This window comes from Astatotilapia calliptera, chromosome 16, assembly GCF_900246225.1.
Source record: "Astatotilapia calliptera chromosome 16, fAstCal1.2, whole genome shotgun sequence".
NCBI lineage: Eukaryota > Metazoa > Chordata > Actinopteri > Cichliformes > Cichlidae > Astatotilapia > Astatotilapia calliptera.
Window position 1 is genome coordinate 17,353,562 of NC_039317.1, and position 27,280 is coordinate 17,380,841.

Consider the following 27,280-nt stretch of genomic DNA (forward strand, 5'->3'; position numbering starts at 1 on the left):
TTTTGACACATTGACACGTCAAAGTGCTGACTTTATTTTTCACTTTGAAAGCACTCACATCAACATAAAAGCAGTCCTTCAGGGGCAGTAGACCTGCCCAAGCCTATAACTTTTGAAAAAATAAAATTCATAGAGGAATACAATCCATAAAAAGTAACACTCAACTTAACAGCCAGTGGGACAAATGCAAGATGAATAACCATGAATTAAAATGCTTTAAATGGCTGACCAATACCTATGTCCACCATATGTGTGCAGTTCATTTTTACAATCCATTGATATTCAGTATCTTATCTAATGATGAACTGTCAAGGTCTATTCTTTAGATGCCTTTTATCTTCAGTTAAAAAATTAAATCAGAATTATTGTTTCAAGCCACAGCAATGAAAAAAATGTAATACTAGATTGCATGTGACAAACATAAAAAAAATGAGACACACACACACATATATAACACTGTGCATCATGGCTCAGATGCAAATGAGAAATACTGTCATCACCAAACAATTTCGTAAGCTTTAGCAAAACAATTTTGTAACGATAGCAAAAAAGGGAAAAGTTTGCATTAGTAAGTATCTTGTGAAAATTCTTAAGAACATTGTGGCAATCAGTATCTAACATTTAAATGTCTGCCACATGGACAACTCAGCAGGATTTCAAGACCACACAGTCATTCTGAGCATTACCACAGCACTTCCCGGTTGAGTAATTGCTGAACTAGTTAGACATTCACCACAATTTATGCTTATAACTGCATGAAAACGTGCTACATTGCAACGTCTTCGCAGATGTGAAGCCACAGACTCACCACAGTTCAGCTGCTTGTGCATTCGGGCCTTAAAAATGAGCAGAAGTATCTATAAAATGAGAATTGCCTTTCTAAATGTAGTTTCATTAACTCCTAAAGAAAAAAAATCTTCCTACCTGTACTAAAAGTAAATCAGCAGAGCTACTTCATGGAATGTTATAAACAAATGAATGGACACAATTATTTAAATGGAAAATTTTACATATTTTTGCATCATATCTAAAAGACACCAAAAAAAATGTCTTTGCTGTTCAATCGTCTCCACTGGGTTTGTTGTTCATAGGTACTGATTCAGCCCAGAGAGATGAAGATGAGTTTTTTCCTTGTGAGCCTTTACTTCTGCACACCTTGAACATCAGTAATAATATAACCACCACCATAATGATGAGAACTGCAATAACGATTGTATAGGTTGTTGTATTGCATTCAGATACGGCATTAGCATCACCTGCAAAGAAGAAGACAAAGAAAGGTATTTTCAGATGATCTTGTGATATTTACTGAGAGAAATGACTAAGTGTGTTAAGACATGCCTACCTTCTGTGAGAACACTGACATTGAAATGCCCTGACTTTTCCACTGCAACTTTTCTCCACCCACGAGACAGAGAAGGCAGCCACTCCTCTACCTCACAGAAATACAGGCCACTATTATCAGGACCAGGGTTCAAGAAGGTGAGGCTGAATTGGCTGGGGTCAGGGTGGTCGTATCTCAGGCGAACATTCTCCCCAAACCTGTCCTCTAGAGTCGAGTTTCTGTAGACTGTAAATATGGGGCGCTGTTTAGTTTCTATTTCTTTCTGCCAAAACCATGTGACCTGGAACTTGGATTCATTGCTGGATTGTTTGTTGATGTTACAGGGGAAAGTAAAATCCTGGTTTCTGCTTATATTCATCGCTGTATCTTTCTTTGAAACAGAGAGATTGTTTTCTGTGAAAAAGGACAAGAGCAAACCTTTAGTTTATTAAGGTAACCAGTGAGACCTAATGAAATTCAGTTATACTGACACACAAGGGAGAGCTTGAAGAGATGAAACAATCAACAGCAAAACAAGAGAGGTGCCCAGAAGACAACTGAGAAGAGTGGAACATTTTGTCAAGGTTTTGGGAATTACATTTGATTCCTTTTTTATAGAGTTCAATTAGATGATAACACTAAATTATATATGGCTGATACAAAGTTACAGCAAGAAGATTAAAGATAGTCTCTTGTTCATTTCTAGCTCCATCTTCATTCAGTGAGGGGACTAGAAAAACCTTTGCATGCTTCACAGTGCAAACGCATCTTGATTTGAGTCATATTTGGCTGCCCACTGAAGTTCATCTAGTTCCATTAAAGGTCTCCAGTCACAAGTGTGGATGGTTGGGGCTGCTTTACTCACATCCAAAGCTGTGTGCTCTCATATGGCTGTTCTGGGGATGTCAACTCTCTATGACTTTGTACAGACCCAGATTTAGAAAAGGCCTGAAGCATGAGCTTTTGACTTGAATTTAAGATTGAAACTTAAGTCTTGTTTGATGTCATCCACCACTATTAGGGTCAGATGGATTGACACAGAACTTGTAACTGAGGGAAACACATCACCCGCTTCTTAATTGGTTTAAAATGTGCTTACAAGTATCCTTAATTCATACACCTCACAAAATAGCTAGACTATTAGGAGCCCAACAGAACACTTCTAAAACTGTGATCATACCTGTTACTTTTACACTGACTTTGATAGCACCACCACTGTCTGAGGCCTTCAGCTGCCAGTGAGCTTCATTATCCAGCTGGTATTGATCCACTTGGCACCAGTAGGTTCCACTATCCTCTTCATGGGCTTTCTGAATACTTAGGTAAAAGCTTTTCTGAGTGGGTCTGGACAGGCGTAGCCGCTCCTGTAGGCCTCTGATGTCTTTGTTCTCTGGGTAACTCACCAGGCCGGTGTGATCAAGCTCCACCAGGGAGGCTTTCTTCAAAGAAGAACTGTGTGCAGCATAATGCCAAATGACTCGATAGAAAACCGAAGAACCAGAAGCTCCTGAGGTGATGCTACAGTTGAGCTTGACTTCCTCTCCTTCTTTGGCAGTCAGCTGCTGCTCTTTCTTATCTAAACGAAGGTCGTTGGCTAGAGAATGGAAAAAAATTAATATGAAGTTATATATTTTTAAATGGTCTGTTTAATTTATTGTGGTGCCAACTGTATATGGCATGTGAACATGTTTCTGAAGTATGAAAAATAAATGTATTCACCAGGCTCAGTAATTGTTAGCACTGTGCTTTTGGACACTGTTGAGAGCAGATACCATTCACCACGAGGATCTTGAAGCCACTCGCCCACTTTGCATGTATATAAACCTTTATCTGAGATTCGAGCTTGCCGAATAATCAGTTCAAAAGTGGGTCCTTTGCTGCGCCTCATGCTGATTCGCTGACGCAGGTCCACCTGGGATTCCGTTACTATGGAATTCCGGTCCAAGCTTACAATGGTCTTATTTCCGGCATTTTCCTCATGCAGCCAGGTGATCGAATAGAGTGATGATTCAGACGTTTTTGTGATGATGGAGCATGTTATTGTTATGTCAGTGTTCATGTTTGTTGTCAACGCAGGAATAGGTGACACATCAAGCCTGCTTACTAGAAAAGGAGACAACATTTTCATTATTTTCTGAGGAAACAGGGAAAAAATTACTCTTTTTATTTAATGATGCCCCAAAATGGCTGCAGCTGGCAGTACCTCGGTTGATTACTATCACAGAAAGCTGATTGGATGCTTTCAACTCCTTGTGTACATTCTTCAGTAAGACAGACACATTACACTGGTAGCTTCCTCCTTCTCTGTGGCTGGTACCAATGACCAGCAGATAGTACATGACTTCAGTTTTTCTGCTTTCTACTCGTAGCTGGTAGTGGTTCTGATCTGCAGACCAACTGATGGTGCCATCAGGGGAAAGTGTCAGGATGGTGTCTGGTGTTTTAGCCTCACGTTGCACGCTCCAAGTCACTGTTACCGGCATGTGTGGACCTTTGACCCGGCACATCAACTCCAATTTTTCTCCAACAGTCACCCGAGTCTTGCGACTGCTTAGAGACACTCCCATCAGCGTGTCTGACACAAAAATCCAAAATAGTCAGTGACAGCAAGTAAGAAAGGAGAAGCTGGTGATCAAGCAATCATTAGTGTTGAAAGCAAAAAGGAGATGTGAATACATGGCTACAAAACCACAACTGGCTTCTCAGTCACACAATATGGCTATTGTTATGTCACCCTTCATTTCTTACGTAAAAGCAAAGAACATTGCTTGTAAATGTAAAGTTTGGTTTAATTGCAGGGGTACAGTAAACAAAGGAAGGATTCCCAATGGTGACAAGATCTCAATATCAGGTTTTGGATATTTGTCTAGCATTTTCTTGTGATATATCACTATGAGCTAAAGTGTTCAATGGACATATCTGCAAATAAACAGATCAATAGCCAAGCAGATCAAAAGCCACATATTTACTTTGCTAATTTATTATTAAACAAATCAAAACACTCAATAAGAAGAAAAACCTGTTGTAATGTAGGTAACAAACACACAGACACATCTTACCTATAGAAATCACTGTCACAGTGGTAGTTTGTGTCTGGGTGTGAGTCTTGCCATTAGTTATGCGCTCAGACACAGCACACCGGTACACTCCTGAATCAGACAGCGTGACCTCATCAAGCACTAAGGTGAAGTTGTGAGTAGCTGGACGCATCACCTTCACTTTGCGACTCACAAACTCCTCTGCTATCTCTGTAACACCCTCCTCATTTATACTGATGATCTCAGTGAACGGGGCCGTTGGTGTTGATTTGTGTTGCCAGGTGACAGAGAGCTGACCTTGAACCCCATCCACTTTACAGAAGAGATGCAGCCCGCCCCCTTCGGTGACATTTACAGCCTGCTGCATTTTGACTGTCAGCCTGTTTTCTGTGAGGAGATGAGGCAACAGACAAATAGTACTGCTGTGTTTGAGAAGATAGTCATAGAAAAAGTAATTTTACAAACAGCAAAAACATAAATAAGAAAACTAACACTTTGAAACTACAAGTGAGCCTTAATAACAGCAGGTAAAATCAACAATGTAAAAAGGAAAGTGAAATAAACCCTGAATAACTGAGTGTGTGTGTTCACTATGACAGACCCTGGGGCTAAAATGCTACAAAACATAATGTTCAGTCAAACATTCTGAAGACAGTTTTGTTTTCTGAAAGCCGCACTCACAATTCAGCTAAAAAAATACATAAAACAAAATATTTTTTGCTCGCTGGTGATAAATGTGCAATCTGATTGTTGAGTGTTGAGATGTGGAAACCTAAAATTTTGACCTATGATGATACAAAGAGTAAATCCACTAAACAACATGATTTTGCTTTGTAGACGTATTCCATCTAGATTTCCTGTGGGGAAATGTAACGTTTGATTTAATGTTGTTCAGTAAACAAAAGAAGGGTTCCCAAAGGATTACATTAAGACTCTCAATATCAGTACAGTATGTTTCGGGTGTTTTTATGCCATTATCTTTTAATATATTACTATGGGCTAAATGGTTTAATGAATATATCTACAAGTAAACAGATTAATAGTCAAGCTGACCAAAATCCACTTTTTACTTTGCTATTTCTTCTGTAATATTTGAAGTGTAGTTTAACAAAGAAGTGTTAGAATTTATGGGAGAAACACCTGTTACAATGAAGGTAATATCATATTTTACATAGTTTGTACTACACAAACACACAGACACAGCTTACCTATAGAAGTCACTGTCACAGTGGTAGTTTGTGCCTGGTTGTGAGTCTTGCCGTTAGGTTTGCGCTCAGACACAGCACACTGGTACACTCCTGAATCAGACAGTGTGACCTCATCAAGCGCTAAGGTGAAGTTGTGAGTAGCTGGACGCATCACCTTCACTTTGCGACTAACGAACTCCTCTGCTATCTCTGTAACACCCTCCTGACTTATACTGATGATCTCAGTGAACGGGGCCGTTGGTGTTGATTTGTGTTGCCAGGTGACAGAGAGCTGACCTTGAACCCCATCCACTTTACAGGAGAGATGCAGCCCGCCCCCTTCGGCCACATTTACAGCCTGCTGCATTTTGACTGTCAGCCTGTTTTCTGTGAGGAGATGAGGCAACAGACAAATAGTACTGCTGTGTTTGAGAAGTTAATAATAAAATAATTCAATTTCACTAACAGTAAAAACAAATAAGAAAAATCACCTTGTGTAATCCTTAATAACTACAGATAAAATTAACAATGAAAAAGGGAAAAGAGTTAAACCCGGAATTTGTTCACTTTGACACACCTGTGGCTGAGACGCTGACCCGCTGTGGGCTGGAGTCTTTGGGTTCTCCCTCAATAAAAGTATCATCTTGGCCTCTCTCTTGAGGCCAGACTGTACAGATATACTCTCCCTGGTCCTCAGTTCTCACAGGCTTTAAGATGAGACGGTAATCTCTGTTCCCAGTTCGGGCGGCTCTGAGCTCTCCATTTTTCTGTCGAACACTGTACTCCGGTGCCACAGTGAGAACGCCTGTGGGACCAATGCGGGCCAGCTCCACACTTCCCTTGAGCCATGCTACAGAGAAGAATCTTTTCTCCACGTCCTGTGTGTTTATATTACAGGACAGCATCAGCTCCTGCCCCTCCTGCAGCGCTGCCGGCTGTGCTGAGATTTCCACTGCCAGAGACGGAGACGATGGCTCTACCACCTCTACTCAAGACAAAAAATGAAAACAGTGAGACATTCACACAGGTGTCTATAGGATAAGTAAACATTAATGTGCTGACCAATATCAAGATGTGTTATAAATATAGCACGACTGAGTAAAATTCCAACCTGTGGCTTTAACTGTCAGGGTCATTTCTTCTGCATTCTTCTGTATGATGATGTACCAGGAGCCATCAGGATCTTGGATCCACTCCTGAGCCTGGCAGTAGATCCTACCTTGGTCTGATGGCTCAACCTCAGCCATCTTTAGGCTGTACGAGGCCTCTCCCCATTTATCTAAGCGTATGAGACCTGCTTGGTAACGCCTTTCAAACCCCTGGCCTGGGCTCAGTGTAAAATCTCTATTCAGAGAAATGATAGGCTGAGCGTCCTCCTGTCCATCTTTATGGAGATACCAGGCAACAGACAGATGGGTGTGCTGGCTGGTGCTGCTAGAGGCCAGGCATGTTAAAGTCAGAGCTTCACCCTCGTTTAAGCTCAGTGGTGTGGAAGCAGATGATGAGACACTCAAGGAGTCTTCAATCACTATGAAACCACATCAGAGAAATCAAAAGTCATGAATGCTCTGACATCATCGGTACCATACCTACATGAAGACACATTCAAGCGTTATGACTGAAAATCAGGATGGTGATTGATTACCTTTAACGACTGTCTTATCAGAATACTCTCCATCATAAGCACCTTCTAAGTTGACTGCAGTACATTCATATTCCCCTTCATCAGTTTTCTGCAGGCTTTTTATCTCGAAGCGGACTGAGTTTGGTGAGAGACGTTTCAAAGTAATTTCATTTTTTCTCACACGGGTTAGGTGAGAAGAATATCCAAAAGTATCTTCATGTGAACTGATGATTTGGATCTCAAAGTTTGGGTTTGAAGGCTTCGTCATACGGAATTCAAAATGTTTGTCAGTGTTTTCACTTCTGAAGCCACTCACACTGCAGGTGATGTAGAGGGGAGCGCCTAACACACGATACAGAGGCCCAGCTTGTACTTCAGTTTTCACTCTGGCCTCTCCTGAGTAAAGCAGAGACAAAACGCAAATGAAGTCATCTGAATCCTGCAACTTCAAAGTGCCACTTGTGTATTTATAAGTATTAAAGTATCTAACATATATGTTGCAGGCATGTTACAAATGAATGATAGAATGAATACACAATATTTTCAGAAAGATTTATATATTTTTTTATTTGTTAAGTTATTTTCTGCAAAAATATGGTTTTTATGACATTTCGGATAAAAAAAGAAAAAATGTTTGCAAGTTTTGAAAAAAGATATATTCACCCTCCAGGTGATGGCCACAATCAGCCATGTGACTGTGTTTTTTGTTAGTTCCTTTTTAAGGAAACTGTGGGTTCCTGTCACAAACTGTCTGAGGTAGTCTTACAAGTCTAGACGAAGATTACGAGGATACACTCTAAAAAGTAATTAATGGGATCTTTAGTCATTACTTACATATATATGTTGTTGTGAAATGAAAAATCAAGTTCATAAATACTGTTAGACTTCCTAATTAAAATTTTTATTTTATTGAGTTCGGGTGACACATAAATTATGCCTCTTTACTCAATATATAATAGTGATTTGTCTGAATTTAAAATCTTCTTTTAATCAAAAAACAATATAATTTTAAGTTCTGTCGATGTAAAATACAACTTGATGACGTGTAAACAGCTCACAGTTCCCTTCTTCTACACAAGCGGACATATTCAACAGCACGTGTTCAAGGTTTATCAAGAGCTGTGTTGGTCGCGAACGGTGAGTAATTTTATGCGAAATTACACATATCTGCAGTCGCTCTGGATTTTGTTAGTTTACTTTAAAACAACGACGTAACATACATAACATACATCTTAGCTTGCCCCCGTTTGTGTGTTTTAATATACACACAGCAGCTAATTCCGCGATAGCATAAATTGTTGGACTCTTTTTGGAAAATTTAACACTGACGTTACTCTAATGCAGACCACTGTAATTGTCTTATAATTTTTAAAAGATAGCGGACGTTGTTAGCCCCGGCGCAAACTACTATGCTAACGTAGCTAGCCAAGCTAAGTTGTGTTCACTGTGATTTTATTTTTGAAATGTGAAATTTATTTTTTGAAGGGAAGCATTTTATGTTAGTAATTGTTAAGAAACGCTTCTAAATTTTCGTAACGTTACGGGGTGAAGTTCAACCCCATTGGCTTCTGCGCAGGAAGTGTGGTCGCCATTAGTCCGGTGTGTCTGTTGACCGCTAAGAGCGGTTCTTCACCGGCTGCTCGGCCTATTTTCACAGGTAAAAGACCAGACTTAAGTGCACTGTGCCGCATATGGTAGGCTAGTTAGCTGTCCCTAATTTTTGGGTACTTTCCGTGTTTTGTAGAGACGTAGAGGCGACGTGCATTGGCACTGGCTGTAACATTGATATGCCTCAATAAAGGTTGAAAGTAAGAAAAAAATCAATAGCGTGCCGCCATCTTGGTTGGGTCCCCATTCGCCACCAGTACATTTTTTCTACTGAGGAATGTATTCACCCATGGTAAATAAGGAAAATATTTTTCCAAACAGATAAGGCAAGAAAGGTCAATAATCCCACATATGGTTTCAGTAGTATGCCAGTTTTTGCAACACTAGGGTGCACAAAAATGACCATAGCTGCTGACTCAGCATTGATTCCAATTTGGTTTTGGAGAATGAAATGAAAACAGATCAAGTGGGATTATTGACATTGTAGCTTGTGTATAAAAAAGTTTGGGTTTTTTTTCGTATTTACTGTCAGAAATGATTCTGTCCTGTCATGCCACACCTTATGTTTGCTTTTGTTGATAAAAAAAAAAAAACATATATATATATACATATATATATATATATATATACATATACATACATACACATATATATATATACACACACATACACATATATATATATATATATATATATATATATATATATATATATATATATATATATATATATATATATATTTTTTTTTTTTTTTTTTTTTTTTTTTTTTGAGTTAACACATTCCTCAGTAGAAATACATGCACTGGGGGCGAGTGGAGACCCCTCCAAGATCGCGGTCGGTGGGGATACATGCTCCAACAGACTGGCCCAGTCCATGTCACCTCTATGTATATTTGATCTATGGAAAGCCACGTTGGGCTTTCCAGCACCCAGTGTATTCAGGTCTATGTAGTTTTGAATGTTTGGTTCTAGCTCACACAGCTTTGACAGGTGAAACTTATTCACTGTATTGAAGACTCACAGGTGAAGTTGAAAATACCATCTTTTGTATTTTTGTGCAGGCACAACTTTCTGGTGTTATACACTGTCCTGGCATTGCAGATCTAGGGGTTCCAGTTAAGACGTGGTCAGCCTTCTAAAGAAAGTGGGAATATCACCGAAATATTCAGTTACTTTGCTGTGTTTCTTGCCAGGACAAAGGCTCAAACCATCATCTTCTCCTGGTATCGAATACCAAGGGACCTTCTGAAGTAAGCTTTAACAAGTAAGCTTGAATTGAGTAATTCAGAATCATGAAGTATGGATTGGCCTTGCAAAATCTGTAAATTTGCAACCTCCACTAAGGAAGAGCTGATGAAAGATTATAGGTTACGCCATATCCCCAGTGTACAGCCTCTGCCATGTCCTTACCTAGATTGTTTTTGTTCATTTAAGTCATGGGGTAGCCTAAAATCACACATATCAAGGAAACACTCAACTCACTCAACAATGAGAACCTCTGAAATACTCAGTTTCTGTTGCCAGTTCTGTAATGTGGGCACATTTTTCACTGAAAAAGAGTATTTTGAACACCTATTTTTTTCTATCATTCAGGACAACACAGTTGAAAAGCGCAGAGAAATTGCTGTTCGCTGCCTCATAGTCTATCTTGGAGAGAAGGAGGAGGATCTTTTCAAACAATACAGCGTAAGTACTTGAGTTGGTTTTTAATTTTTTGTTTAGTTTTGAATGCATGTCCCTGTTGGGTCTTTGTGTTTTGTTCATTGGATTTTCTGTTCAGGGTTGAGTATTTAAGTCATTCAGTGCCATAGACGTCTTTAGACGTCAAAATGAATCCGAACGCTCAGTGCCATAGACGCCTCTTGAGCTTTTTATTGAATTGAGAAGGTGGTGGAGTTGATTACATGGATAAAATCCCACCAGCGTGACAGTCGGCTCTACTGAGAACGAGTATTGTGGCGCGATTTTTGATCCAGCTCGTCATTTCGAGCTTGAGGTGTCTGCAGCCTGACGTCATGGTTTTTCTAGCGATTCCAGTGAACATGAACCGGATTTATCTGACCAGTATCTCCTGTTAGAAACTTCTGAAGGCAGCAGGGACCAGAATAATGAACGATTTGCTGCATAAAACGCACAGAAATTGTTGATAGACGAACCGATGGCCGGGTGGGGGGTGAACAGACTAAGTCGCGCACTCACTTGTGCACATGCGGGAGTAACACACACACACAGACTCTCTGAATCATAAATCAGTCGCTTTTTTCTTATATATTTTTCAAATGTTGAAATTGTCTATAAACAACTATTTTTATACAAAAAATAATCTGCCAAAAGTACATTTTTACAGGTGATTTTTTTACTTCATAGTAGTAAAACTTAGTTGAGATGTTGCATGAATCATTGAAACACGAAATATTTACATCAAAGTCACTGATCTGCTAGAAAAACCTATTTACACAAAGCGCTTTTGATCCAGAAACAGGTGTTTTGTCATGAAAGTTTCTCTTTTCTACTGCAGATTTCTAAATAACAGAGGTAGAAACATTTTTTTTTGCTGCTGAAAGAAGAGAGACTCATTTTTGTCATGGTGGTTTCAGAATTCACATAGTCATAGAACAAAATATTCTGTGAGCCTTCAAAATCAGTGAAAAAGCTAAATATCTCTGGAACTGAGGGGGGTATGAAATCTGAGAGTGGCTGGCACTGAATGAGTTAAGGGACATTCCAACCCTAAGTGAAGATATGTCTATTGCCATGTATAAGTGAGAAAAAAAGCATTTCAGAATTACAATCCGAAGATGTTTATTGCCATTGTCATTGAACATAATTTGCTGAATAGAAACCTGTTTCCCTGATAAGGTGCAACATAAACACACAGGATAAAAAATTTTGTAGCCAGCGCAGTCATTTTCCTGATCTGGCAGCAGCTTTAGCAGAGCATAAACAATGGATGTGAATGGCAGGTACTAGCATTTTGTGTGCAAAAGTGATTAAAATCACTCAATAATGATACCAAGTATTCCTGGGGAGCTCAACAATCATGCTGACTGCAAATGAAAAGTATGAATTGACATGAAGGATTTTCAGGAGCCGATTTAGACTTTGGACTACATTACGACAAAGCACTGCTGTAAGCCTCCACATGGTTATAACACAGCAGTTGAAGCCACTGCCGACCAGTGTCTATAAACCAACATGCTATTTGTGCAATATTTCTTCAACAAATCAAAGACCCATCCATTGTTACTGCAGCTTACCATGCTTGTATAGTAGTGGCTGTGTGTGTTTGTTTATGGAAGCTGGAGGCTTTTCCAACTGTTGCGTTATATCCATGCACCATGCAGTGGATGTTTACAGCGGTGTTTGTCGTAACTGCAATGTAGTCTCAAGTCTAAATCAGCTTCTGCAAATCTTCCGTGTTACTTTTGCACTTTTCATTTGCCGTGAACATGATTACTGAGCTCCCAAGAAATATTTGTTTTCATTACTGTTTTCATTTTTGTTAGTCATTTTTTTATTTATTTTTTCACTTTTGCACACAACATGCTAGCACCTGCTATTCACTTCCATTTGTTACACCCCGGCCTAGGCAACCGGAGTGCAACACGAAAAAAAGTAAAAATAAAGAAAAAAAAAAAACACACAAAAAAACCCCACTAAAGCTCACCACCAAAATCCCAAAACAAAAGTATCGACAAATCTATTTACAGCTATTTACAACAAACTATTTATTTACAACAAAACACCAAACTATTTACAACACGGGGGAGATCGCGACCATGACACACTGAAACACAGGGTTTAAATACATAGAGGGAGCAATCAGGAAAATGGACAACAGGAGGGAAACACAGCTGGGGCAAATTAGAACTGACGAGACAGGGAAACGTAAACTGAAAACACTAAGATAACACAGACTTTCAAAGTAAACAGGAAACACATAACAGTCACGCCAAAAACAACACACCGACAACACCGAAACGTAACACATTGTTTGTGCTCTGCTAAAGCAAATGGATTGCTTCCGGATCAGGAGAATTAGTGTGCTGTTTACAAAAGGCTTGTTTCTCACTTTCTAACTGTGGCAATATGGCAATAGATAAAATTTCACTTAGAAGTGGAATAACCCTTAAAAATGATTTATTAGATTTTCTTTTCAAAGTGGAAAAACAAAACTGTGAAAAACAAGACATTTTTTATTTTAAACGTTGGATTATGGTTTAATTTAGCTTTTAAAAATTACAGAATGACAAAGTAAAATCACTGAAAAACACAAAAGACAACCTGTTTTGGCTTATTTTCCTACCTGTAGTAGTTCATTCCCTTATGCACGTCATCCTGAAGTGCTTGAGCTATGTATTTTATACATCCTAACATTTAATTTCTCCTACAAGGATGAGGAGGAGCTCAACACAGACCTTGCAATGCAAATCATGAAGATTGCTATCATTGGTGATGGGCCTCCAACCATCATCGTTGAGGGATCCAAGATCCTGGAGAGGATTGATGTTGCCAGATCCTGTGCTTTGATGATGGGAGTAATCTACGCTCTGAACCTTACCTATCCCAAGCAGCTGAAATTTACCTTTGAGGTATTTCAAAAGCTATACCTTGAGCTTGATGGACAAAAAGCCAGCTCTAAAGTAATGAATCTTAAGTTTGGTATTTTCTAGAGCAGACTTGATAGACCATTCGTGAGTGAGTTTCACAAAAACCTTATTCCTGCATTTCTGGCACTACTTCATTGTGTTTTACTAAATTTTAAAGCGCTGTTCTTAAGTCTTCTGAGTTAATGTTTTGCCGTGTCTTAAATGCTGTTATTTGCACATTTTTAAGGAATGCGTTTAATTTCTCCCATGACCTGTGTTCTGAGGGTATTGGTGTGTTTTAAAGTTTGTGTAATGCCCTCTTTAGCTGGCCTTAATCTTGAGGGTGAAAAGTCAAATATGGAAGAGAATCAAGAATACTTTGTAAGAGTGCTGACAAAGTTGAATGAAAGAAGCTTTGCTCATTTTATGTTTAAATTAATGCATTTAATGTATAGCAGCCTGTCATCTTTTGTTTTGATTCACTGTCACATGTTAAAGTAAAAAAAAGAGGATTCAAGTAGTAGGTTTTATTACAATTTTAATACACAGTTCCTTAAGTTTCAGCGGGCAATTTGTGTTCTAGGAAACTGAAGCCCACAAATCTTGCACTTCGCACGCACGTTAAAGAATTGTGATGTTTGTTATTGTAATTAAATGGGTCTAACTCATTTGAATACATCTGTCTGAATTTCTATTCTTTCTGAGCACCAGGTACGAGTCCCTTAGCTGATGTCCAGGTATTTGGCATCACATCTGCCGCATTCAAACAAATACACACAACATCCATTTCTTTTTTCTGAAGGTCATGACACAAGCGCACACACAGCCCATGTTAAGGCTGACGTTCGTTTGGGAAAAAAAGTGATTGACAAGTTTGTAAGGTCTTAGAACCTTGACTTCTTTGTGGGCAGGCACCACCATGCATGAGCCTGCCTACGCGGTAGTCATGGTTATAAGACACAGCCAAATGATCAAGGTTGTATTTTGGAGCGAATTAGCCTGCTGGGAAACAGGTAAATGGCCTTATAGAATCTCCTGTGGGACCAAAAAATGACTACACTGTAACCAAAATATCATATTTGACCAACATAAATACTATTTATGCTGACAGTTAAGTTCATTTTAATTATAAATGTGTTTTATTTTGATCAAAAAGTTACTTCACCGTACATAAATATAATCTTGGATCAACTTGAATTCCTGTGTATTTGTTGACAATTATTAAGTTCATGTTACTCAGAATGTGGTTTTTTTTGTGGCCAAAAAGTAACTTCACTATACATAAAATTCACGTTGGATCAACTTAAATTTTTGTGTTCTAGTCGAAAATTATTAAGTTAATTTTACTTAAGAATGTTTTTAATTGTGGCCAAAAAAGCTACTTCAACATACTCAAAAATATTGCTTTGAATTAATGTTATTCTGCCAGAAGTTGGCTTAACTCAAAAATTCTAGTGGAAAACGTTAACATGTTTTTTTTATTTGAACCAATGTTTTATTTATTAGAGTGTAGGAGTGCTATTCAGACCGTGATAGAAATCTAATTAAATCAAATAATGTGTACAATCGTCTTCTTTTCATCCAAGTAAAAACTGCTTGTTTTCTTGAGTCACTTTATTTTCCTTCATGTAGGAAATATTTTTTCCCCAGAGAAAGCAAACATTTTGTCAAGATCTGCAGCCTGCAGATGATGTGAAACTGAATGAGGACCCCAATGCAGTTAATATAAAGTGAGCTTTCTATTAACACTGATCGTAAAGGTATAAAATAAGAGAAACCAAAATTGAACAAATTAAACTGGGAAATACGAGGAAACATGGAATCTAAACGACAGGAGGGCAGCTGAGGAAACACTCAGACTACAAGGGGGATAATATATAATAATATAGCCTATACACAAGGGGAATATTGAACACTTTAAATTCCACACTTTAAAAACAAAACACTGGGTCAAAATCCAGACCCATGAAACATTTATTGCTACCTATTTCATGATGCAAATGATGCATGAAAATAATTCGGAGCTAATTTGTTTTCGTGTAGCAATTACACTGATATTAAATATAGAGACACCAAAGGAGATGAATCAGTGAGTTTAATCTCGGAGCTTTTCAAAAATCACGACGCAAACAACACAGACAATATTTTAGCTTTACCAAAGACAATGAGCTTAACATGCAAATGTACTGATGGTAATTCTATATTTTTATTCTATTCAAAATGGACATACAGTGTGTTCTTACCAACAGCTTACTTTAACACAGTTAATATTCTGACATCTCCAGTGAATCCTCGAGGTCACTGACTAGAATCCACTCCAGCTAAAGGAAGCCAGTGTACCACTTACCACAACGCAAAAGCTGACCCAGGCAGAGAATCAAACTGGACCTCCAAACCGAGAGCAGGAAACAACTCATCATGAACCTTCAGCTTCAGGCTCAGCACTTTACGTCCTCGGCATAGCCTCTGTGATCAAGTTCTTAGTCTGTGTGAAAATCTGCCTGTGTCTTTTCACACTTGTTAAAGTGGTTTATGTTTCCTGTCGGTGACCTAGAGCAAGAGGAAGTCTGAGATATTTCCTGCATACTGCACATTATTCATGACTTTTGTGTATGTGTAGAGGTGGATTGGTGGAGATCAGTAACATCGCTCGTTTTTTTTCCATCCTCGATCGAAACATTGGATGGTTACACGCGTGGTTAGACAACCTTAAGCCGAGCGGGCTCATAAGTGGGTCACCAACCCGTTCATTCTGTTCATTTCTATGTAGCGTTTTCAGAGGGAGAAACGTTTCGTCACTCACCCAAGCGATTTCTTCAGTCTCAACTTTTGCATAATGACTGAAACTTGGTGCTAGTTTCAGTCATTGTGCAGAGCTATACTGTTTACAAGGTTGGGGGGAAACCTGCAGTCAGCTGCGACTGAGATGAGACTTCCAGATGGACGGAATGAACTTTTTGGGAAAACATATGTAACTTTTCGATTATTCATCGACTTCCTTTAAAATATATTTTCATAGCATGATCATATTGTTGCATAGGCGACTTGTGAGATAACGTGGTTGCGGTCAAGTTGCGTTGCTTAGAAACGACCCTTTAACGGTCCCCATCTGAGTTTGACCCAGTTTTTGCAAACAGTGAATGCGTCTGTTTGAACATTCCTGTAGATTAATGACGCAATATTGCCATCTGGTGGAGACCAGAAAGACGTACAGTTCTACACAGTCAAATCAGCGTTTCAACATTTAGACCGTTTAAACATGGTGGAAAACGTTTGATATAATAGAGACAAGCTAAGAAAGAGAAGGGGTAAACATTTTATCAAGTTCATACAAACAAGAAAATTTAATGATGTATGCAGAAGAAATACAGGATTTAAGAAGCCCATAAGTGATATTTCAATCCAGAATGACTATTGTGAATTCAAAAACAGTGGGGGAAAATGATGCCATGATGTAGCTTATTAATAACTAATAAAGTATTTTGTTATAATCTACACTCATCCATCACTTTGTTAGGTGCATTACTGTGCATACGTTTTAAAACACCCCTCATTTCTTTAACAACATCCCAAAGTGGCCAATATTATGCTGATGGTTGTTGTGGTATATACTGGAAAATGACAGATAGGTGCAGGAAGGTATTCATGTGCAAAGATAAATGGTAATATTGTATTTAAGGTCATAAATAGAGTTCTGCCTTTTTCTCCATTCTGTATCAAGATGATCCCTGCTTTAGTAATGTACAGGTCTGGGCTTTGGGGAGGCCAGTCCATGACTTTTACTGCATTGACAGTGAACTTTTTGTTCATAATTCCATCAATTTTAACAATTTTAGATTCCCAACACCACTGGCTGAAATTCAGCCCCAAAACCTCCACAGTGTTTTACAGATGTGTGTAATGACACATGTATAACACTTACTGTTTTACAGCTTTTAACCAAAAATTTCAAATTTGGAGTCATCACTCTATATGACATGTTGCAACTGATTTTCAGTTCAGTTCTTGTGTAATTTGAAATATCTCAGCCTTTTCTCCCTGTTTCCTTTCCTTAAGAATGGCTTCTTGACATCCACCCTTCAAAGATACCATTTCTGATGGTGTTTCAATGAACAGTAGATGACTAGGTGAAGGGCCAGATGCATTTTTCAGGTTTTGTGGCAGGTCCTCCAGGTCCTCACCCCTGGACTTTTTTCTTGTTAAGATATGATCTTCAAATAAGGTTCATTTGTGTCGCAAGTTTTAGTCTTGTCCTGTTTTCCCTAAAGGTTTTAAAGACATACTACACAATATGGTGAGATATGGAATATGGTATATGATATGGTATATGATATCTCTTTTAGAATCACTTTGTTGGTGCAAAAACAAAATTTTATGCCTGTTAAAAGATGTTGTCTTCAACTAAAGCAAATGGGGACAAATAAAGCATTGTTGTGTAGACACAACACTGATTGAAGTTCCTTTTTTTAATGCTTCAGTGATTCATTGAAGTCAAGTGGCTCAACAAACTTGTCAGAAATGCTCTGAAAATGGTCAGATACAAAGACTGGGCTAAAAATGAGTGGAAAAACATCAACATGTCGAAAAAAAAAAAGGAGAAAAAAACTTTTAAAGAGCTGAAGAAGGACTATATAACCATTGCTTAAAAATACTTGAACAAACAAACAAACTATGAACAAACCAAACAAATCAGAATGAGAAAAAATATGATCTGAGTAACTTTGAACATGGTTATAGTGTTTCAGAAACTGCTAATCTGTTGGGATTTTGTCACAAAATCATCTCTAGCATTTACAAAGAATGGTCAGAAAACGAGAAGAGATCCAGTGAGACATCAACCGCGCATTTTTTGTATGTGAAAATGTATTTTTTGATGGCAGGGGTCAGAGGAGAATGTCAGACCTGCTTTGAAATGACAGGAACAATTCGTTACAACCAAAATAGGCATAAGAGCAACTTGAACGCATAACATATCAAACGTGTCAAGGTTCCACTTCTGTCAGTGAAGAACAGGAAACTGAGTCTAGAGTTTACAAAGACTGAAGATGGGGGAAAAAATGCTGTCTGGTCTGATGAGTCTGCTGGTAGGGTTAGAATCTGGCATAAACAACATGAAAAGATGGGTTTATCCTACCTTGTATCAACGGTTTACACTGCTGGAGGTGTGATGATGCAGGAGAGATTTTCTTGGGACAGTTTGGCCCCTTTACTACCAAATGAAAATCATTTAAATGTTGTAGCCTACCTGAGTATTGCTGCTGAACATGTCCATACTTTCATGACCACAATGTGACCATCTTGTGATAGCTGCTTCTAACAGGATAGTGCCATCATGTCAGTATGAACCAAAATTTCTGATGAATGTTTCCAGCACCTTGTTGAATCTACAGGAAGAATCAAGGCAGTTATGAAGGCAGAGAGGAGGTCCAACCCAGAATGAGCAAAATGCATCTTACTCAGTTACCAGTGAGTTTATCTTACTACTTTGCATTTGAATGACTGCACAATACCAATACATAAAATGTATATTGGAGGGCAGAGTGCTGCCTTTTTGTTGTCAATAGTAATTAAGGACAAAAACATAAAACAATGTGGGGTTTTTTGTTTTGTTTTTCGGCTTTTTGCTGTGTTTACCAAGACACTTTTACCGTCTCAGGCTTCTAAATCTGGTAAAATGTCACAATCTAAGGCTCCTCTTCTGATGAATCACAAACTTACGCAACCACGGAGTTCTTTAGACTGGCATACGTCAAAATGGTCGTGAATGAATGCCTCTAGGGGTTTGAGGGACTTTCTCACGTATGGGAAGACAAGCACGTCATCTTTCATGTTTCCCAGCATGATACAACCTGCTGGTTTAGACATAAAAAGGTAGCCTTCTAGTTAAACTTGGACTTATGGCGCCAGTGTGATGGCGTGATGCAAGAAAACTCAAGATGAGGAGTTCACAGGAGCGTTCCGCTTATGTTTGAGATGAAATACTTTTATCCCACCTAAGTTAAGCTGCTGAGCAGACTTCTTTCTCTTTTTTCTTTTTTCTTTTTTTTGCACTCATCTTTTTCATAGAAGAGACCTGCCATCATTGTCTGTGATAAAAAACAAAACAAAGAAAGGCAAAAAAAACTGTCTAGCTTAGAGAGAAATTTACTCAGCTGAAGACGAAGGGGAAGTGTTATGCATACGCATGTCCCTTACAGAACAGGAATAGGAAGTATGAAGAAGACAGGAAAAAACACAAATCCACTTCTCAAAGCAAAAGAACTGCTGCAAGCGTAAACCACACATGTTTGTTCACTTTCTATTTAGGCTGCGTGTGCAGGTGTTTCTGAAGGTGGCTGCATGCTGCTCTTCTGCAGAAAGGGAGTTTTGAAGCTCTGCTGGTTTGAAAGATGAGTGACACACTGGAGAGGACTACAGACTGTCCTTTGCCGCTTCTCACTGAGGAGTCCAACGTGAACGAGGAGAAAGGGAATGTAACAGGACCAAGTGAGTTACGTTGGGAAGATGGAGGTCTGCCCATGGAGCTCCAGAAAGGGATGGAAACCCTACGAGTGAACAGAGAATTGACTGATGTGACACTGCGCGTTCAGGGTCATGACTTCGCTTGCCATAGAGCGATTCTGGCGGCTGCAAGTCACTACTTCAGGTAAATCATCATCTGGTCTTAACTGTGTCGTGATCTCGGGCCTACTTGTTTTACTCACAAATTATGGCCGGTCTCTACAGGGCAATGTTTTGCAGCGGTCTCAAGGAGAGTCATGAGGAACGTGTGGAAATGAAAGGTTTGGACAGCGGGACGATGCACTGTCTCTTGGAGTATACCTACACCAGCCGAGCTCTCCTCACACACTCGAATGTCCAGAGAATACTCGAGGCTGCCAGTCAGTTTCAGGTAAATCAGCTTAACTGATCTTTGTTGCTCAATCAGGGTTTTTTTTGCAAAATCATTGTCTGATGCCAGGTCATTGACATTTTTAACACCAATGTAAAGATGTAGTGAAATCAAACAGCGGAGGCAAAAAAGTTCTACAAATCGAGGTGTGAATTTAGACTTTAAAGACCAAGTGAACCATTTTTTACAAAGACATTTGACCTTAACATGTTTTTCACATAAAGGCAGCACAGCTTGAATTTAAGTCCATAAAATAAATCAACCATAAAGTTTATAATTAATCTGACTGAAAGTTGTTTTAGTCGAGTTTAACTTGAAAAAGGCTTTTGGCAGCAAACGATCTCTTTCAATGAATTTTTAAACCATCAACACCATCGGTTCATACAAACTTTTTTATATCTCTTACATTTTAACCACCTGCATGTAAAGTCAGTTGGAACAAATAGGCCATCAAAGGAATGAAGACGCCTCGTGCTGAGTTAGCAGCAGAAAGCAAACCATTTATTTCTAATCGGGATGATGGATTTGGTGTTGTGATGTGGAACTGTAATTAAATTTTTGAAACTGCTATCAGCTTCTTACTTCAGTTTTTTCCTTGCGTAAAGGGAACAAACACATGATTGAATGAGAAATTGGTTTTGCTAAGAGGGAAGTGAAAGTTGGTCAGTTGTTTACACTCAGGATCATTTTTCCATAAGGGCTTAAATTAACTACACAGCTGTGCCACACTGCAGAGGAGGCAGGTGTTTGTGTTTGTGTGCTTCTATTTTTGCAAAAACGCTTTGGGTGTTAAATTTTGATGATAATTTCTTCAGGCACTCTTGCTGGATTGTCAGCGTAACTAAGAAGCAAGGTTAAGATCACGTTAAGAGTTAGGGTTAAGATTATCGTATGAGGCTAAATTTTATTTTATTTTATATCCTTAAAAAAACTAATCAGGTATCTCATTTTATACTGGCTTTGTGAAAGAGCTTTGTGAATGCTTTTGCTGCAAGTGATAGATAAAAATATCCACAGCGAATCTGTTGAATTTCAAACGCAGGTTTTCAAAAGCTTATATAAATTCAGGCTATGGCAATTAGATAAGCAAAGTGGGCACCGGGGAAAACTGTGGGCCTCTTTAGTCCAAAATTCTATTACTGTCCACTGTTGGATTGTTTTCTTGCTGCAAATAAGAAAACAGTTGTTTGGTCTGACGCTGACAGACGTCTGAGGACTCACTGCATACAAATGTTTGACTGTGTTATACTTTAGAAGGCATTTTTTTGCAGAAAAAGTCCCCCATCGCTTACAAAGGAAGTGCACTGGGACAGAATTGATTTACAGCCAGTTTACCAACAAGAAAATTCTAAGCCCTTAAAATCCAACTATAGCTGTAATTGCCAATTTGGAGCAGCTTAATCAGCTACAAATAGCTTTAACCGATGCCTTTGTTCTTTTTGTCTCTTTAGTTCCTTCGTGTGGTAGATGCATGCTCTAGCTTTCTCAGCAAGTCTATGCAGCTAGACACCTGTATTGGCATCTTAAATCTGGCTGACAGACATGCCCTGTCAGCCCTGCGCGCCAGAGCTCAGGACTATATTACTACTCAATTCTCTCAAGTGGTCCAGCAGCAGGACTTCCTGGAGCTGCCAGTGGAATCTCTGGAGACTATCCTGCAGAGGGATGACCTGGATGTGAAATGTGAGGAGTGTGTTTTTGAAGCACTCATGCACTGGGTGAGAGCCCGGCAGGATGAACGCTATCCCTCACTGGCCAGGTTGCTTACGCACGTACGGTTGCCGCTGCTGGAGCCGGCATACTTTGTTGAGAAAGTGGAGTCAGATGAGCTGATACGACGGTGCAGCGAAGCTTTTCCTTTGTTGCAAGAGGCCCGAATTTATCATCTCTCTGGCAGGGAGGTCAGTATAAACCGCTGGGCATATTGTGTTTTATTGTTGTTAATCACTGTTTGTCTCATGTCCAAGTTTCATATATGTTTGACCTTTTTAACAGGTGGTCTCAGAACGAACCAAACCACGTGTGCAGCACTTTCTGTCAGAAGTATTCTTGATCATTGGAGGCTGCACCAAAGACGAACGCTTCATTTCCACTGTCACATGTTTGGACCCTCTCAGACGCAGCCGCCTGGAGGTCGCCAGGATGCCAATGACAGAGTTAGAGGACGAGTCCCAAAATAGAAAATGGGTGGAATTTGCTTGTGTCACTTTCCACAATGAAGTATACATATCTGGTGAGTGAACATATTCTTTTTTTCATAGAAAGGCTTCACTTGTGAAATTGTGACGATTGCTCCTTGTTGTTATTACCCGTGAAGTGTGCACTTCACTGGTATTCAAATGTAATGAGAATTTAGGAATTTATAGTATGAACAAAACAAAACAACAGGAAGTCGTGACATTATTTCTGCTCTAACAGTTGCTGTGGTTTTAGGTGTTTCCCAACGCAGGAACTGACAGTTCTAGTTAAGTGGAACACGCAGACTGTAAATGCTATGACTAGCACGCAGGATTTCTCCATCTTTAAACAGCATGATAACTTATGCAGAGTTATTACTAAAGACTTGGTGATATGTCAGTATTTTGGAATGAATGCAATATTTGTACAGATAATCACAGTTGTCTCTAATGGTCTTGTTGCTGTAGGAGGTAAGGAGACACAGCATGATGTCTGGAAATACAATGGTGCCCTGGACAAGTGGATCCAAATCGAGCCCCTGTCGACTGGGCGCTGGAGACACAAGATGGCAGTTCATTGTGGGAAAGTGTACGCACTGGGAGGGTTTGATGGAGTTCAGAGGCTTTCTAGTGTTGAGGCCTATGATCCCTTTCATAATCGCTGGATGCAGGTAAACACAATATATGTACTGTATATATGTGAAGGGTATAGTTTGTAGTTCCTAATAAAAAGTAAGCAAAAAGGAATTACCAACAACTTCAACCTGCGCAGCATTTTAATGCATTTTAAAAGCATTTTAATTCATGTTTTCAAATCTGTTTTATTTGGACAGTCTTGTTTTTATCATGTACTCTGGGTGTTGCTCCCAGTTTTCTGCACCACCATCTTCGATGAGCGATTTCTCATCTAATATATTCTTCTTTAACCTAGTGCAGTATATACAACTCCAGTTCCCCTCAAAAGTTGGGAAGGTGTGGAAAACATACATAAAAACAGAATTTGATTTTTTGCAACTCTCATAATAACACGTTTTATTCACAACAGAACACATAAAACATATTGCATGTTTAAACTTATGACATGTAAGATCTTGAGATAAAAATAAAATTATTTGGAATTTCACAAAAGCAACATATTTGATGAAAGCAACGTGTTTTTAAAAAGTTGGGGCAAGGAGATTTGTGATTGTGTAGCATCTCCTCTTCTCTTTACATCAGTCTGTAAATGTCTGGGAACTGAGGACACCAGTGTTGGGATGTTAAGGAAAAAATTTTCCTCCACGCTTGTCTGATAGAGGGTTAAAGCTGCTAAACAGTGTAGGGTCTTCTTTGTCGTAATTTTCATTTCATAATCTGACAAATGTTTGCAGTTGCTAAAAGGTCTGGACTGCATTCAGGCCAGTTCAGCACACTGACTCTTCAACTGTGAAGCCATGCTGCTGTAGGCTGCAGTTTAGCATTGTCTTGCTGAAATATGCAATAATTTCTGTGAAAAAAGGCTATCTGGAAGAGACACTTTGCTCTAAAACATGTGTCAATCTGTGTAAGCTGCCATTTCCATAGCCACTATTGCCCCCAGCATACCATCAGAGATGAAGGCTTTTGAACAGAGTGCTGATAAGTCAGAGGTCACAGCGCCCATATGTTCTAAAAAGAATTTCAAATTGGAATTTGTCTCTTCTATTTTCCATTTTGTTGCAAAATCTTCTTTCAGATTTACATTTTACAGCATTTGTGGACTTTTTAGACAACTGTTGCTCAAACTTAAAATAAACAAATTTTTTTTGACAAAATAGTAAAATCTCTCAGTTTAAACATTAAAATATGGGTTTGTGCTATTTGTAAATCATTGCAATGCGTTTTTTTATTTACAATTTACATAGTGGCCCAGTTTTTTTAGAACTTAGGTTTTACTATACCTCACGTGTCACATAAGTTACTTATGTTACTTTCGAGAGTTCAGCTTTTCTGCTATTATCTGCATTTGTATTCTATGTGTTTTCTTTTCCTGTTCAGAAATTCCATCCCATTTAACTTTTGATCCTATGCCTGTTTCTTTCCTATTTTATTTACCTCAATAACTGACTTATGTGTGATCTCCAGCCTGAAAGTAAAGTTTTCAGTTTTGGACTTTCACCTGCCTGTGGTGTTCTATCATCAGTTGCAGCTAACATCATTTTTAAGTTAGCGTCTTTTGTTTAGATCTTTTAGCTTTTTAAATTGCCTTACTGTTTTGATTCAGACATACTTATATACGCCTCTTATTTACTGCAGGTGACACCTCTTGCAGTAGGTGTGAGCTCATTTGCTGCTGCAAGCTTTGACAGATGGATCTATGTGATTGGTGGTGGGCCGAATGGAAAGCTGGCCACCGATAGGGTCCAATGCTGGGAGCCAGGGACAGGCGGCTGGGAACTGAAAGCACCCATACCCATTGAAACTAAATGCACTAATGCTGTTACATTCAAGAACTGCATCTATGTAGTTGGTAAGCTGTCAAATCCCACTAAGTACATTTACTTACTTAATGTTAATGGTATTTATATGTAACTTTTAGAATATTGCAGTAACATTGACATGAGCCTTTTCCATCACGACTGCTTTTGGTTTTGATATATTTAATGTATTTTCAGACTTTTATTATGATTCTGCGTACTGATATAGTATATTAATTTGATATCTGTCCAATTCTCTTTGTGGTCTCAGGCGGTGCCATGCATGCCATGTACTGCTACTCTCCTCTATCTGATTCCTGGACCCTTGTGACTCGTCTGGGGGAGAGGGCAAGCTGTGCTATCGCTGCCTGTAACAACAAACTTTTCATCACTGGAGGAAGAGATAACAAAAACCAAGTCATCTCCACAGTGATGTGCTGGGATGTCGCCCGGGGGGTTTTGACAGAGGAGTGCGTTTTACCAATGGGAGTCTCGCACCATGGCAGTGTGACCCTCATGAAGTCCTACACACATATACACAGAATAACACCTGCCTCAGAGAGCCAATGACACAGGCGTCTGTGAACAGGACTTATTTTGGTGCTAAGAGTGGTTGTAGGATTATGCATGAAGAGTAAAAACATGTCCAAAGATAAGAAATATGTTTGGGTTTTTTTGCATGCATTACAATGTTTACTTTATCTTTGTTACCGTTTTGTAATATATTAATGACTATGATGTTTTGAAAACATTGCGTTTGTAGTTAAGCTTTCTCAGAAAAGTGTGGATTACAACGTCACAACAGGTCAAAATAAGTCTACAAACACAAAAACGAAAATTAAACATTTGCTAAATCATTATCTTATAAGTTTCTTATTAACTGCCAGAGAAATTTAAAGTTGCAAATGAAGGAAAGAGCAATGCAAAAGCAATTAAATTAACTTTTGGATTTTCCTTTTATGCTTTCAATTAGCAAACGAACTCTGAACTCTACACTTTAATGCTGATTTATTAAATGCAATGGTATTTGAACGCAACACAGGTTACCTGCGTATTAACAAATAAACTGACATGTCAAACAGAACCTGTAATCCATTTCCTTGTGAGTGCTGCCATCAAGTGGTGAAAAGTACTCGTGTCGTTATTAAGAGTTCCACACTTTGTGAAAGTCAAAACAATGCGACTGTTAAGACACGAAAACAGTCAAAGACATATATTTTTAAAGACGAACTATTGGCCGTATTTATTTCCTGGTTCTTCTTTAACGGGCCCTGAAAACCACCTGCGTTTCATTGTCACCGTTGTCGCGCCAAGGTACCGGAAACATTTAGATGGGGTGGTGCTTGTCCTACCTGTACTCTGCACCTGCGTGTTGTTTTTGTGGGACTTCGCAGCCAGTCCAACTGCAGGTTTCGGTTTAGATGCAGGTGCTGTGAAGAGATTGGTAGGCTGTGGGCCAACACAGACTTGTTCGATAAGAAGAGACTGATTTAGCTGGCAGAAGAAAGTGAAAGTATCTCTAAATAAGGGACACCGGCGACATTACTGCCTTTTCAGACGGTTTAGAAATGATTTATTGTTATTTCCTCGCCGTTTGGATCCTTACCTCCTCGACAGGTGAGTTTGAATAGCCGGAACTTGATAGGTTCGATACTTTTCTGTGTGTATGTATACTACTGGTGACCAGACCTCGTCACACAGGCCCGACTGAGGACACCGGGCAGAGATTAAACACGGTGTGCCACAACCACTTGTAATTTACAGTTTAACATCGTTTATACCGTGAAAAACAAGCTTCACAGGAATGTTGCTTACATTAATGTGTAGTTAAACACATTAACACAAAGGCCAGCTGCTTGCAAGTTGTAAAAGCAGCAATTGGCACTAAATCAGAGCAGTTAAACGCGAAGAAAACGTTTAAACGTTTAATTAGTATGCGATTTGGAGACTATGCGCACACTGATTTGTTCATACTGTATGCCATATTAAGTGTTCAACGCCCATGATCCAAACCTATTGAGAAAGGCGAGACTCAGGTATGGCTGCTATTTCCTACTGTTTTTTTTGAATGTTTATCTCCTGCCCAGGGTTGTTGTTTTTTTTTTAAGATCGACTAGTCTGCAGGTATGAAACATTTTGGGCATAGAGATAACAAACGTCTGTGGAGTGACTGTGATTTGTGTAGCTAAAATTTGCTCCCACCCCCACTCCTGGTTACTATGTATTGAACTCAATTTTTTACAACTTGTTTTGTTTCTGACCTTCTGAAGTGAAAAATACACCAATACATTAATCACTGTGGAAATAGAAAGAGATACTTCTTAGTGTTTTTATGTTTATTGCAGTGGTTGATATATTGAGAATGTTAAGCTTAACGACCTCAATAGCCTCTCCTACCCCTGAATG

At 39.0% G+C, this 27,280-nt stretch overlaps 2 protein-coding genes across 2 annotated transcripts; one reads left to right on the top strand and one right to left on the bottom strand.

Annotated features, from left to right (window-relative positions):
* Positions 1 to 10: 10 nt before the first annotated feature.
* LOC113007612 (immunoglobulin superfamily member 3-like) lies at positions 11 to 16,421 on the bottom strand. Its single transcript, XM_026144326.1, has 12 exons — positions 16,174 to 16,421; positions 15,718 to 15,920; positions 7,195 to 7,569; positions 6,661 to 7,077; positions 6,127 to 6,534; positions 5,571 to 5,936; positions 4,384 to 4,749; positions 3,528 to 3,899; positions 3,044 to 3,427; positions 2,505 to 2,918; positions 1,346 to 1,738; positions 11 to 1,256 (listed from the first exon to the last, which is right to left on the bottom strand). Exons 2-12 carry the CDS (start codon positions 15,788 to 15,790, stop codon positions 1,060 to 1,062), a joined length of 3,765 nt encoding a protein of 1,254 aa, XP_026000111.1. The 5' UTR covers positions 15,791 to 15,920; positions 16,174 to 16,421; the 3' UTR covers positions 11 to 1,059.
* Positions 7,949 to 25,958, top strand: klhl6 (kelch-like family member 6). Its single transcript, XM_026144330.1, has 9 exons — positions 7,949 to 7,976; positions 18,761 to 18,836; positions 19,677 to 20,016; positions 20,097 to 20,262; positions 21,714 to 22,163; positions 22,258 to 22,495; positions 22,908 to 23,110; positions 24,714 to 24,927; positions 25,146 to 25,958. The coding sequence occupies exons 3-9, from the start codon at positions 19,760 to 19,762 to the stop codon at positions 25,442 to 25,444; spliced, it is 1,827 nt and encodes a 608-aa protein (XP_026000115.1). The 5' UTR covers positions 7,949 to 7,976; positions 18,761 to 18,836; positions 19,677 to 19,759; the 3' UTR covers positions 25,445 to 25,958.
* Positions 25,959 to 27,280: the final 1,322 nt, after the last annotated feature.

What these genes read in the sequence shown, in the direction of transcription:
- LOC113007612 (XM_026144326.1), bottom strand. Translation starts at nt 15,790, where the DNA reads ATGATGAGTTGTTTCCTGCTCTCGGTTTGGAGGTCCAGTTTGATTCTC. An exon ending in CCTGACAGTTAAAGCCACAG is followed by an intron (nt 6,535 to 6,660) that starts GTTGGAATTTTA and finishes TGTCTTGAGTAG; the next exon opens with AGGTGGTAGAGCCATCGTCT. An exon ending in AGTCAGTGTAAAAGTAACAG is followed by an intron (nt 1,739 to 2,504) that starts GTATGATCACAG and finishes CCTTTTTCACAG; the next exon opens with AAAACAATCTCTCTGTTTCA.
- klhl6 (XM_026144330.1), top strand. Translation starts at nt 19,760, where the DNA reads ATGAGTGACACACTGGAGAGGACTACAGACTGTCCTTTGCCGCTTCTC. An exon ending in AGGCTGCCAGTCAGTTTCAG is followed by an intron (nt 20,263 to 21,713) that starts GTAAATCAGCTT and finishes TTGTCTCTTTAG; the next exon opens with TTCCTTCGTGTGGTAGATGC. An exon ending in ATCATCTCTCTGGCAGGGAG is followed by an intron (nt 22,164 to 22,257) that starts GTCAGTATAAAC and finishes CCTTTTTAACAG; the next exon opens with GTGGTCTCAGAACGAACCAA.